The sequence below is a fragment of the Rattus rattus genome, chromosome 8, assembly GCF_011064425.1.
Source record: "Rattus rattus isolate New Zealand chromosome 8, Rrattus_CSIRO_v1, whole genome shotgun sequence".
In the NCBI taxonomy this organism is placed as follows: Eukaryota; Metazoa; Chordata; class Mammalia; order Rodentia; family Muridae; genus Rattus; species Rattus rattus.
In genome coordinates this window covers 91,340,525-91,354,851 of record NC_046161.1, presented here as the reverse complement: position 1 = coordinate 91,354,851, position 14,327 = coordinate 91,340,525, and the positions used below count along the sequence as shown (strand labels likewise).

The window sequence follows — 14,327 nt, the reverse complement described above, 5'->3', positions numbered from 1 at the left end:
AGGAAAATGTGAACAGGAAAGCTGTGGTTGCAATCTTGATATTCTCACTGTAGATCCAAGATTCATTTTATGAGAAATCACTCAACATTTCTGCCACAGGGGAAAAAACCTTATTTATCCTCTATCTTGTATTTAATACGTAAGTCCTACTATGTCATATCTTTGCCAGTAACTTTACAATAACCCTTTATAATACTTAGAGTGACAGCCAGAATACACCTAGTCTGTGTCTTCTCATGCCTCTCATACTCCACCACACTCTTCTTACCCAGCTATCTAGCCACACTGATTTTCCAGCAAAGTGTACACCAGCTGAAGATTTTTAATTATCATCATTGCTCCTAACAGTGTTCTGAGAACATCCTAGACATTCGCTCACAAGGTTCCTTCCCCTTCCTCAAGTGTCCACTCAGTTGTCCCATTATCAATGAAGACCCCTTTGACAAATCTCATGCTATAAGTCTCCCTGAGCCTCAGAAGGAGAAGGAGAGGGCAGGGAGAGAGAAAGAGGAAGAAAGGAAGGAAGAGAGGGGAGAGTGGGAATGAATAAATCAGCTTGCAGAGATCCAATCACCAAGAACTAATTGCTTGTCTGGATTCATCGCGACTGTCAAAACATTTGTGTCAGAGGGTTTATATGTGAGCATTGCTGTAAAAAAAGTCAATTACCTTGAGATTTAGAGACTTTCATGAGTGTGGGAAGACAAGGAACACAGTCCTGCAGCAATAACCTGGCAGAACAAAAAGTGTTTACCAGAATCACCTCTGTGCTGGTCCCAAGCTTCATTCTCGAGCTCCTCCTCCGCACTGACTTCCCTTCAGGGGAAAGAAAGGGGACACACAGGAAAGCAGTGTGCAGGATTAGGTAGCAGGCAAACTGCATTATCCTCCTTGCATCTCAGCCTCAACTTGGGTCCCGCTGCAGACTGAAAGAAGTCTCTGATTTGAACGGGATTAAGTGCAAAGCAGCGCTGCCCTGCTTCCCTCCTAATCCGCTTTAGGACAACAGAGGTTGACTAGAAGAAAGCTGCTCATTTGTGCAGATGGCTTAATTTAAATAGCTCTTCAAGCAGATTGACTTGGACCAACAGCAAGACGTCTTGGTGTTTCTTTCATCCCGTGATCAGGGCCAGTACTCACTGCTGAGTCCTCAGGGCTCAGTATTTGCTCTGCATCCCAGCAAATTTACGTAACGCTGATTAATAATCTACCAGCATCCTGTTGAACTTGATGTATGAGTTTTAAATCATACAGCTCATGGCACTTAGTCAACAAAATACTAAAATACGCCCCCTCCCTTTTAAAAAAATAATGATTTGGGTGATGTGGCTGAATTTTGCTAAATTACTGAGACTATGAACCATTTATTAAGTTTGGTGCGAAAGGTTTCATAGTAGGTAAGACAGCTCTCTCCTTATGCAAAGGCTTAAGCAACACTTCCATCATTCTTTTAATGTATAAGATAAATGGTCTCAGGCTGTCAAGTGGATGATATTACCTCAAGGCCCTTCCAAAATTAAAAGCGGCCTATGAGAAGAGGAAGAAAGAAGTAGAAGGAAGGGAGAAGGACAGAGTAAGCACCCGCTTCCTAATGTCCCATGCATTTCACAGTAAGATGCTGTTAAACAATGGTCTGCTAGAGAGGCCCCGCCCAGAGCAGCTGACCTCTGTGGAAACTGAGGAGATGGTGGTACCCTGTTCTTCAATCTTGCACTTAACCTTCCTAATGCCCCTACATTTTTACAGTATTTTAATGCCTTCCAGGGTCTCTGCTCCCTTCTCTCACGGAAAAATAAGACTCAAAAAATATCTATCATGTCTGTGCATTGCGAAAGGACCCAGACTTCCCTAAAGAATAAGGATCGACCTTGCTAGAAGCAATGCACTGCATAAAATGTCACAGAGACACTGAGACTTAAATGATGGGCTTCCTTAAAACACGCAATTAAACTAGAGATTGTTAGTGAAATGCATACCTGGAAGAGTCTCAAAATCATTTTTAAAAGGATTGGAGAGATGAATCCATGCTTAAAAACCACATACTGCTCGGGCAGAAAAATCCAAGTTCAGTTCCCAGCACCTACATCTGGTGGCTCACAAGAGCCTGTAACTCCAGCTCCGGGGAATCTGACAACCTCTTCTGAACTTCGATGGTTTCTGCGCATGCACACACACACACACACACACACACACACACACACACACATGTTCATGCGCATAAAAAATAAATAAAAAAAATGGAAAAATGTGGCTGGAGAGATGGCCCGGCAGTTAAGAGCACTGGCTGATCTTCCAGAGAGCGTAGGTTCAATTCCCAGCACCCACATGTCATTTTACAATTGTCTGTAACTCCAGTTCCAGAGGCTCCGACACCCTCACACAGACATACAAGCAGGCAAAACACCAATGCACATCAAATAAAAATTAAAAATTAAAAACAATGGAAAAGAAACTAACTTGTAAATAATCTATGTTTCAAAGAAAAAAATCACAATGGAAATCTGAAAGAACTTAGAATGTGGCAATAATGAAAATCTATAGTATATCAAAATAGACAGGAGGCTCATGAGAAAAATCATGCTTTCAAATACTTATACTCGGGTAAAAGGAAATATATCAAACCCATATCAGTTTGTATACTAGGAAACTGCAGAAAGAATATCAGACTGAACCCAAAGTAGCATAGTAGGTAAGAAATAATGGGGTGTCGAGTGAAATTCTAACAGCTACTGGTATGCCACAGAACATTCTGATGCTATCCACCCAGAGTTAGTGCCTGGCTTCAAAGGCTTAGAACCATCACCTAAAAGGCTGTCTTAACTGGATGCCAGCCACACTTTAGCATCCTTGAGCTATTCGTATTTCTTACTAATCAACCTCCAATTCAGGAGTTTCCCATGATGTCTCTGAGATTTAGTAAGTCGCTGCTAAATGTCTATTTTAAATAAATTTTAGGTGGAGAAACAACTTAAGCAGCGTGATCAAGGCAACGGTGTGAACACTGGAATAACTGATGTGTGCCCTTTAATTGGATGTCCTGAGAAAGCTATGGCATCACTTCTGAAGCGTTTCTTGCTGCAAATGCACAATCTGAAGCTAACCAGGAAGAAACAGCAGAAGAATCCAAACCTAGAGGTTATTTAAAAAACAAACAAACAAGCTGGGACTTCAGTAGAGTCACACGCCCCATGTCTAGTTTAAAACAATCCATGGGGCTTTCTGGGATTGTTGGCCCATCGGGCTTCCTTTTTTTCCGACATCTTAGTGAGGCTGCAGTGGTCCACACTACTCTCTGAGCTTCGCCATGCTGACCAAGGACGACAAGAAGAAGGATGCTGGAAAGTCGGCCAAAAAAAACAAAGACCTAGTAAATAAATCTGGTGGCAAGGTCAAAAAGAAGAAGTGGACCAAAGGCAAAGTTCGGGACAAGCTGAACAATCTCGTCCTGTTTGACAAAGCTACTTATGACAAACTTTGTAAGGAAGTTCCCAGCTATAAGCTCATTACTCCAGCTGTGGTCTCCGAGAGACTGAAGATTCGAGGTTCCTTGGCCAGGGCAGCCCTTCAGGAGCTACTTAGTAAAGGACTTATCGAGCTGGTTTCAAAGCACAGAGCCCAAGTAATTTACACCAGAAACACAAAGGGTGGAGACGCCCCAGCTGCTGGTGAAGATGCATAAACAGATTCAATCAGCTGCACATTTGGGAAAATAAAACTTTATTGAATCAAAAAAAAAATCCATGGAACCGTTCCATATTAAAGACTAGAGATGGACACAGTGACTCAACTTGTAACACTACATGAAAGACTCTAAGATATATGACCAGTGGACACCATAGCTCACATTGTAACCCTAAGAACTAAGGCAACTGAGGTGAGAGGATGGCAAGGTGCAGGCCAGCCTGGTCTATAGAGCAAGCCCCTCATATCGTAGAACAAACAAACATAGAAAGGAGATATGATCCTTTGAACAGACCATTGTGAGAACACTTACCAGATACTTTTGTCTTAGTTAGGGTTTTACTGCTGTGAAGGGACACCATGACCAAGGCAACACTTATAAGGACAACATTCAACTGGGACTGGCTTACCGGTTCAGAGGTTTAGTCCATTATCATCAAGGCAGGAACATGGCAGCATCCAGGCAGGCATGGTGCAGAAGATGCTAAGAGTTCTACATCTTCATCTAAAGGCTGCTAGCAGAATACTGGCTTCCAGACAGCTAGTACAAGAGTATTAAAGCCCACACCCACAGGGCCACACCTACTCCAACAGGGCCACACCTTCTAATAGTGCCACTCCTCGGGCCGAGCACACACAAATCATAACACCTTTCTATGAAATGATATGGGAAAAGCAGTAGGCTCCACTCCTCACGGGCTGTAGCCAGCTCCCTCCCCACCTCACCTGGGTAGCACAGTGGAGGTGGCTGTGGTGACTTTGATGAGAGAGAACTGCTCCTGAGGTGAGAGTGGGGAGCTGCTGCCCTTCACTCCAGCTGACCTGGGGCACGGGCACAGGAGATCTAGTGAGCTGACCAATTCAGCTACCACCAGGGCCAGAACCAGGGCTTTGAGTTGGCCCGCTCACCATGTCCCCCATCTATGAACTGCTGAAGCATGTGAAGGGGACCAAGTCCTACCGAACCAAAGTTTCAGGCTCTCCATGACATGGGGCAATAACAGAATATCCAAGAGGAGTCCTGATAGGGACCCAGTATTGATGGTCTAGCAAAATCCAGAGGCCTTGAAGCAGACCGGTGACTCACTGCAACGAACATTTGCAAGTAAAGCTGTTTGGGCAAAAACGGTGTATTGTGTGACACTGTGACACACTGCAGCTACCACGGCAAGATGATTTTGTTTGTTTGTTTCCTTTTCTTTTAGGGGAGGAGGTGCAAGGGCATAGGTCAGATATGGAGATGAGAGATGAGTGGGATTAGGGTGCATGGTGTGGAATTCACAAAAAATAAAAAGGTTTTCTTAATTCTTTATTATAAACTATGGCCTGCACGGTAACACTATTTCGTGTTAGATCACTTGATTTCAAAACATATGAGTTATACAAAATACTATAATTTTATAATTATAAAAGTTATGTGAAACGTTTCATAAATACACACTGAATTCTGTGTCTAGGGTCTATACCTTTTACATTTAAAAGGAAGGAACGTCATATTGAAAGAGCATAGCTGTTATTAAATATTAAGACTACTGCTGAGAGAGTATCTACCGTGATCCTAGGACACAGTTAAACCGTGGCACTGCTTCAGAAGACCCTCCTATCCAAAGGTTTTAGGTTCAGCTGTAGCACATAAAGTCGACGCTGATTTGTAGATGTTAACTGAGAAGAAAACTAGCTTCCCACCTGCCTGACTTTATACCCTAATTTCCCTAACTGCTCATTCCATCCCAGTTCAAAGACGGCTGTAAAACTTTGTCTTGAAATCGGCCAACAGCGAGCGGCTAACTGAGACGTGGTAAGGAAGCAGCCACATCTGGTCCCAGGTGAACTCATAAAGCAGAGAAAAGAGACAAATTACAGCCTGTTCCCTCTGCACTCCACCACCGTCTCTGCGCCATTCAGGGGAGGACCACAGCCATTTTTCATACGCAGTTTTGTTTCTAATCTAAGCAGCTATTGAACTGAATGTTACTGTGTGGCTTTTAAAGTCCGCACGCCCCAGCAAGAGTTAACAGAAATTCTAGATGTTATCAAATATATTTAAACATGATGCTTGAGTGGTCTTTGCAGCTGGTAGGTAATACATAAAATATGTTCAGCCAGTGATAGCATCCTTATCTAAAGACAGAAGCTAGCAAAATTTCATCCTGTGTGCCCTGTCAGATTGTTCCCTTGGACAGATGGCAGGAGCCTCCTGGTGACAAGGGTGAGATGTTATCTGGGTGTCATGGCAGTGGTTTTCTCATTGCCCTGGACAGAGCTCCCTGACTGCGCTCACTATTGAAGTATGCAAATGAGTGGGCGGAGAGCAGAATGCACACGTGACCAATGAACTCATATCATTAGCATCTTGCCCAAAGCATCCCCAGCGCTCTTCAGGGCTTGGTCCCTCTGCCTAATTGGAGGCTCACATTGCCACTCTCTAACCCTGCCAAATATCATCCCCCTCCCCACCTCCACCCCCAGGTGGTAACAGCCAAGTGACAGAACAGCACAAAGTGGTTATTTTTAGTGGTACCGGTTTTGACTGGAATCAGGCCTTTGCTGTCGGTGATGGATGTTTTTAAAGTCAACTTGCCACAAATTAGAGTCACCTGAGTAGGGAATCCCAACTAAAGACTGCTTTAATTGATGTGGGAAGACCCACCCGAAGGTGGGCGGCACCTTCGTGAAAGGAATGTGGCAGACGGAAGAAGATTCGCCTTCTGCTCGCCTGGCCTTTGCTCTTGTCAGGGGTTGATTTATGCTGCTGCTGCTGCTGCTGCTGCTGCTGCTGCTGCTGCTGCTGCTGCTGCTGCTGCTGCTGCTGCAGATGACGACGACAACGCGACAATGACGATGACGATTCTTTCAATGTCATCAGAACAACCATGCTAGGCTCCCATCATTGGTTAAGGACCAGCTGCTCTTCATAAAACTTTGAGGTTTCCGTGTTAGGTTGGGACTGCTGGGACACGTAGCCTCAAAGACAGAGCAACCTCACCAGTATGAGAGCATTTAGCATTATTTTCATTGTAAGTTGAATTAATAGCATACTCTTTTCATCATGGCTGCTCTATTTCTCTACAGAGCCCGACTAATATTCCATGAGTGTCTCAACTCATGGAATCAGCCAGGGGCTCACTGGCGAAATCCAAGCCCCGCACCTTCCTCAGCACACTGCCTGCAGTTGTCTCATCTTGCCTACCCGATACTAAAGGCACGGAGACCCAGTGCATGGTACCTGAACCGCAGAAATGCCCCTCCTGGAATCCCTGTCTGTGTGTACTGCTTTCACAATTGTGTACATACACTCCCTCTTGGAATCACGATTAAGATCACACACCTCTTCCAAGCTGTACCATTCTTCTTAGCATTGATCTTGGATGAGACAGTAAATGTTCCCCACTGCTCTTCAGTAGATACTGCATTGCCCACTTCTGTAACTGACATATATATACATAAAATTGTATATTGTATATTATATATGGTGCTAAAACACAAATGTACTCTTACAACCATTTGTTTATTTGTTTATTTTTAATCTATTTACGCATTCATTTGTTTTTGTTTTGTTTTATTTGAGACAAGGTTTCTCTATGTCTTCCAAGCTGTCTTGGAATTTGCCCTGTAGACCAGGTTGGCCTCAAACTCACAGAGATCTGCCTGCTTCTGCCTCCCAAGTGCTGGGATCAAACATTTGTTAGCACTGACCAGCTTATAAGCATTTTAAATGGTGTGTTTAAAAGGTGCGAAGTACCTTCATGCCACAGTTCAGCTGATCTCCAGATCCTCTCCAGTCATCTTGCAAAAGTAAAGTCCTACACCACTTAGCTCTTTTCAACCTTTGTTCCTCAAGTTCATAGCAAAGCTATTCTTTCTGTCCCTACGAACCTGACCATGCCAAGTTCTAAAGACACTAGCAACTCAGTACACACCCATTCATCAACTGAGAGGCTTCTTTCAAATCTCTTCCTGTTTGGGGACTCGCGCAGTGTGTATCTTGGTGTGGCTGGCTTATTCTGCTCCTCATAATGTCCTTGAGTCTCACTGCTGTTGTAGTATGTCAGGATAAGTAATATTCTGTTTTAAATAAATGTTACATTGTTATCGGACAACAAATGAATGTGTCCCTTGCTGTAGACGTGATTTCCAAATATTTTCCTTTCCTTCCACCTGCTACATTTTTCCTCTGCCAACAGTGTGCCTATTTTCTTAAATTCTTTTAATCTGGATGTTTTTGAGAATAGAATTTAGGAGTCGTTCTTTATTTGATATTCAAACCCAATGTTTTTGACATTCCATAATTTGTACCAAAATCATATTATCGGATAATGCTGAGAGAAGTATGATGTGCTTATAAACATATATATGTATATATAATATATTGTATATATTGTATAATATATATATATATATAACCTGTTTAGTTAAGGTGGTAACCTTTCTAGTATGTTCAAAAGGTGTCACTTACTCTTGACATATGCACACGCTCCTACACAATGCATTCTATAAAGTCTTGAAAAGACCAACAGTCCCCTGACTGCTTTACAAGCTTAAACAAGGATTTGCTATAAAACTACGTTTACTCCCTGAACGGAAAACACCCGAGAGTTGCTTGGGAAACTGCTCCGGACCACAAAGCCCGTACCTAATTGTAATGTTAGTTGAGTGTATCTGAAGGGTGATGAAATTGAACCTCAAAATGGCCAGTCTTTGGGCTGGAGAGCTGGCTAAGGGGTCAAGAGCAGGGACTGCTCTTCCAGAGGACCCTGGTTCAGTTCCCAGCACTTACACAGGGATTAACCATTTTAGCTCTAGTTACAGGGAATCCAGCACCCTTTCCTAACTCCAAGAGCATCAAGCATACACATGATCCACAGATACATGTCAGGCAAAACACTCACACATATAAAATATAAAGTAAATAATCCAAAATGTGAAAGTTTGTTTTTTCACAGAAGTAATAAGGACAATGGATAACGAGAAAGTCATCAGAATCAAATCTTCTGGGACTCTGAAAATCTGCCAAGGACTCGCCACAGACTAAAGAGTATTAATTAGAAAATAAGTGTCTGTCTGTAGGAAGAGAACCTTCTTGGGTTTACAAGAGCATAGGCAAGTTGAAGCCTATGCTCTTGTAAATAGATCCCACCCATGCTCCTCTAAGCAACTCTAATTATTCATTCAAGTCCACAAAATTAAGTAGATAAATAAAGAGGTTAATGAATAGACACAGGAAGAAAGAAAGAAAGAAAGAAAAAAAGAAAGAAAGAAAGTTGCTGCATTTTCTTCAGTGAAGCTTGCCATTGATCTGTCACTGAAGAAAATGCAGCAACCAGTGGCAACCATTATGTTCTTGAAGTGGATGGGGCCTCAGGACTCCTCCCACCTGTATCACAGAGTATGGTCAGGCTTAATCTTGTGTGTGTCTTATGTCGATTATCACTGTAGCTAAGAGTCTAAGTGTAGGGACCGGTGTGTCATGCTCAGAAGAAAGCATTCCACAGCAGTCCATCCCTTCTTCTGTCTTTTATGTTATTTCAAAACTTACTGCAAATATGTAGAAAAATTACTGGCATAGGATAGAAATATAGGACATCGGGATTCAAAAGTCCTGAAATATCCTTCCATTTATTGTCAATTGAGTTTAAATAGTTTGTTAAAACAATTCACTAGGGAAAGAACAATCTTTTAGTAAATGGTGCTGGAATAAGTGGTTTGACCAGCAAAGTAATAAAACTAGGAGAGCATCTAATTTCTCTAATGGCTCCAAAGCACATTCCTAGCCTGGTAAGAACTAGTGTCACCAAATTCTTTAAGAAAGCATAGAAAAGGACTATTGTGACCTTGGACCTGGCAGTGTTCCCTTAGGAATGACACCAAAAGTTGAAACAACCAGAGAAAAATGTATTCTAGACTTCTTCAAAACAAAACAAAAAATCCATGTCTCAAAGAATGTCATTAAGAAAGAGAAAATAAGTAAGGCACAGCAGCCATGAACTATTGCAAACCTGTGGGCGACACTGGGGGCTGGGACTGAGGTGAGGCTGAGCTACATTATGAGATCCTGTCTCATAAATAGATAAATAAATAAAAATGAAATAAAAGCGTAGCCATAGAATGAAAGAAAATTTTTATAAATTACAATACTAATGAGGTGCTTTCTACAGAGTATACAAAAAACCCTTACAATTCAACTATGAACTCACAATCCTCTTTTAAAAGATGGACAAAGGATTTAAATATAATTTCTCCTAAGAAATTATATTAACAGTCAATAAAATATCAAAAAAATCTCACTACCATCAGCCATCAATAGACATAAATATTTCAATAAGACACTACTTTATACCTCGAGGTTGCTAAGGAACGGGGATATAAATGCTAGTAAGCATTGGTGGAGATGTATAGAAGCCTGAACTCTTACGCACTGCTAGTTGGGGTGTCAAATGGTATATGTTCTTTGAAAAGCTCTTTGGTAATTCCTCAAAAATAAATCTTAAGCATTAAACATACAGTTACCATACCAGCTACCAATTCTACTTGTGTGTATACATACCTTCAGGAAAATGAAAATGTATACCCCCTGAAAACCTTGTACATGAATGTTCGTAGCAGTATATTCTTTTTTTTTTTTTTCTTTTTTCTTTTTTTCAGAGCTGGGGACCGAACCCAGGGTTCGCTTGCTAGGCAAGCGCTCTACCACTGAGCTAAATCCCCAACTATAGCAGTATATTCTTATTATCAACAATTATTACTGAACAACAGAATATAATATATCTACTCAGTGGTATATTGTATTATCCATAAAAAGTAATGGAGGTTTTATACATGCTATAATAAGGATGGCCCTTGAAATTGACAAGATAAGTGAACAAAAACAGGCGGTAGAGATTGTGGTTGAGATTGTCAATTGAGTTTAAATAGTTCTATTTACGTGGAATGCCTGACACTGGCAAATCACCGAGAGGGACTACAGACTGACTGTGGCCAAGGAATGGAGGCAGGAGATTGGAACTGACCACAAAGACTGACCATAAATACACACCCATCTCTACAAATGTGATCAGAAAGTAACTTCAAATGAGTGATGATGAAGAGAGTCAGGACTTGAGAGCTCGTTTTCAGGGCATCAGCATTAATATGGCCTATTAATTATTCTTTTAAAATGTACAGTTCCATAGTTTGCAGAAAATTCACAGGGTAGAGCATATTCCTAGCACATTTTCATTACATATTTTTTAAAGTGTGTATGTGTGTGTGTCTGTCTGTCTCTGTCTCTGTCTCTGTCTCTCTCTCTCTCTGACTCTGTGTGTGTGTGTGTGTGTGTGTGTGTGTGTGTGTGTGTGTGTGTACACACTAGCATGCATGCGCACTCACACTGAGAGTTGTTTCTCTCCTCCCACCATGTGGCTTCCACCGATAGATCTCAGGTTGTCAGGCTTTGTAGAAAGTTCTTTTACCTGCTAAACCATCCTACCAGCCCAGCTGCTACTTTGGCCTTTACAAAGATGCACATTCAGAAACTGACCGGTGAAGTAAGTTGCATTTACTCTAAAAACATTGAAGACAGCATTAAAATCCAAGAAAGAATATTCGAATTTCTGAATAAGAAGTGCTTGTGCTTTTCCTGGGAAGCAGTTTGATTCAACATTAAAAATCCTCTATTTCGTGTAATTGGTCCTACTTTCTGCTTTGGATTGGCCACAGGGAAACAGAGGCAATTTCACAGATAACACCACTAAGTATCCAAGGAGCAGGGGCTCATTCTGACCTCACCCATCCTATCCACCCTTTCCTCACTTTGTCCCTGTTTGCCCACAGATGAGTGGCGTTTTTCCCCTCTCTATGTGTGTGTGTGTTTGTATGCATGCGAGTTACTTCAAATACATCTTGCAAAGACGATGATATAAATAAATACATTTAATAATGCTGCCGTGCGAAGCGTGGCACAGAAAGCAGTAGGATAAAAATCTTATCAGAAAGGGGAATTTGATAAAAACCTCCGTGGGTAGAAATTGTATTCTGATATAATTAAAAAGTCCTAATAGGGATATGTTACAGCCCACCTGACCAGGAAACAGAGATAGAAATGTTAATCGAGACTGCAGAAGTTGCAAAATTAGACCAGGTAGTAATAAAGGAGACTTTAATTACTCAATCATAGATGGGCAAAATGCCTCCCTGGGAGTAGGTTTGGAAGCGAGACTTTCAGATAAGAAAAAAAAAAAAAAAACGACTATTTCCAAGAGAAGGGTAGAGAAGGCTGTGCGGCTGGGAACCAGCGAGGGCTGTCGGTGAGTGGGACTTGTCCACGAGGTGATGTGAACATATTCGAGTGATTACCAAACACTCTAACTCCACGTGCCAGAGAGAGAATTACAACTTACAACACATCTAGTTAGTAATGGAAAGTGGCCTGGGGAGGGGAAAATGAAAGGTAGACTTTTAAAACTCAGTAACGGGGACTGGTGAGGTGGCTCAGGTCTTTATGCTGATGTTATGGGTTAGTGGAGTTCCATTTCCAGGACCCATGTTGGAGCTGCTCCCGACCACCAGTAGCTGCAGCTGCAGAGAACTTGACACCCTCTTCTGGCCTCCACGAGCATCTAACTCACACGCACAGTACCCTCCACACACGTATACACAGAATTACAAATAAAAACAAAATGTTTAAAATCAGTAATGTTCAAGTTTGCAGCCATGAAAGTGTTTTCAAAGGAATTTATTAACAATCCAGAGAAAAAAATCCCAAAGGGACATAACAATCCCCAGCGGCTAACTGGCCCACCCTGAGCAGGGGATAAGAATTTTTTCCTAAAACAGAAAAAGAGCCAAGGGAGGGAAACATGCAAATCTGTGTAAGTTGTATGTTAGGCCCCTGCCTCGAGTAAAAACAGTTTCACCAGCGAGCAGTTTCTGTGAGGCAGGAATGTCTTTCCCACAGCTATGAAGGCTGAGGAGCTGAGATCAAAGTTGAGTGTCTGATTCCGAGACACAGAAGACGCTGTCTTCTGACTCACTGCAGCGAGCCCTCTCTACCGGTTACTCCGTGCGTGGGAGAGGAGCCCTCTGGACTTCAGTTCCTTGACCACGTGATCTTCAATTGAACATGTGGTCAATGATCTGAGAGAGGGAGCAAATAGTGAAGTCTGTCAATTCTGGTTATTATAGAGAAATAATGGACAAGAAAATAATGCACTTTGTAATGAGTTTGTATAAGAAACAAAGAGTAGAGAAGAAATATTTATAAGCCAGATTATCCTAATAAGGTGAGAGCTAAATATCTAAGAAATATCCCAAATACAACTCTGATCTGCTCTTTACCTTGTAATGCACCTGCCCATGGAGGCAGCTCATGGGGAGTGGCATGAGCCTTTCATAGGCCACCCTACGGAGTGGCCATTCCCGACCGTCTCAGAGCTGCTGCACACATTGTTACAACAGAGGCAGTGAGACTCACAGTAATGTGACGAGTTCCTATTTGCACGTCACAATGCATGGGGTGGCTCGCAGTCGTGTGGCAAGCTCCTAGTTCCGTGTCAGGCTGCATTCCTATACTGAAGCTGTCACTAATTTAATTGATAGACCCAAAAGCTGAAGGCAGCAAACCCCAGTGTGTCTCGGTGATACCTGTGCCGTGTCACCCCTGGTCCCATGTTACTCCTTGTCCAGCAGTCTTTGGGATAAAGTTGTATTCCTCGGAATCGGAATGGAGAGAGTTCAGCTCACACAGTAGGCAGACCGCCGAGAATACCCTCATCCAAGTAGCACCACAGGGATGGAAATAGATGTATAGGGAGCTGACACAGTGGGAAAAGAAGGCTATAGGGGTTTGACATCTGCGGACTTGTGCCCTGGTGATCTGTTTCCCACAGGGAGATGCTCTTGCCAATTGAGTCAGAACTGAGGCTAGTCCTGTGGTCTTATTTCTATCAAATATCCATTCCATCCTTGAGGTCTAAAGGGATTGCTCTGCTGGGACTAAATCCTATGATCCAAACCTTCCTGACTATGGTTTTGTCCCTGTCCCTTTGTTCAACACTAGAGAACCATGTCCCAAACTCCAGGTACCACAAACACACTGCAATATGGAGCCCTTAACTGCTACCACCTTTGATCTCATTGATAAAGCAAACTAGATCCTTACCCCGTTACTGTCCCTCATCCCGTCAGAGTCTCAAGCTGTGGGTCGAAACCCCATCGAGGGACAAGCGACCCTTTCACAAGGGTTGAGTAAGGCGATCAGAAAATACAAATATTCACATTGCAATTCGTGATGGCAGCAAAATTATAGTTATAGGGTAACAATGAAAATAATTTCATGATCGGGGTTACCGCAGCACGAGGAATTGTATTAAAGGGTCGCAGCATGGGGATAGTTGAGAAACATTGCATCAGACCGCAGGAAAGGCAGGCTTTGCAGCCTTCTGCTCTCCTGAAGCAGAAACTGAAGATACATTCAGTCTGTAATCCCTCCGATTGCGTCTCTTTAAGAAAGTTTCTAAGTGGAGTCATTTGCAGGTGGTCTCTTTGATGCAGACACCTGGAACAAATTGTAGGGCCTTGATTTGAGAAAGCAAGGCAGTGGAGCATCCAGCATCCAGCGTCATGCTGAGAATGTTTGGCTCCTGCGAAGCCCCGTCTTTTTTTTTTTTTTT

General features: G+C 42.5%; 1 protein-coding gene across 1 annotated transcript; it reads left to right on the top strand.

The window, feature by feature from the left end:
• Window positions 1–3,304: 3,304 nt before the first annotated feature.
• On the top strand, window positions 3,305–3,737 carry LOC116907712 (40S ribosomal protein S25-like). The gene has a single exon (XM_032910838.1). The coding sequence runs from the start codon at window positions 3,305–3,307 to the stop codon at window positions 3,677–3,679; it is 375 nt and encodes a 124-aa protein (XP_032766729.1). The 3' UTR covers window positions 3,680–3,737.
• The last annotated feature ends 10,590 nt before the right edge of the window (window positions 3,738–14,327 follow it).

Bases quoted from the DNA above. Each gene is read 5' to 3' on its own strand.
- LOC116907712 (XM_032910838.1), top strand. From the start codon at position 3,305: ATGCTGACCAAGGACGACAAGAAGAAGGATGCTGGAAAGTCGGCCAAA.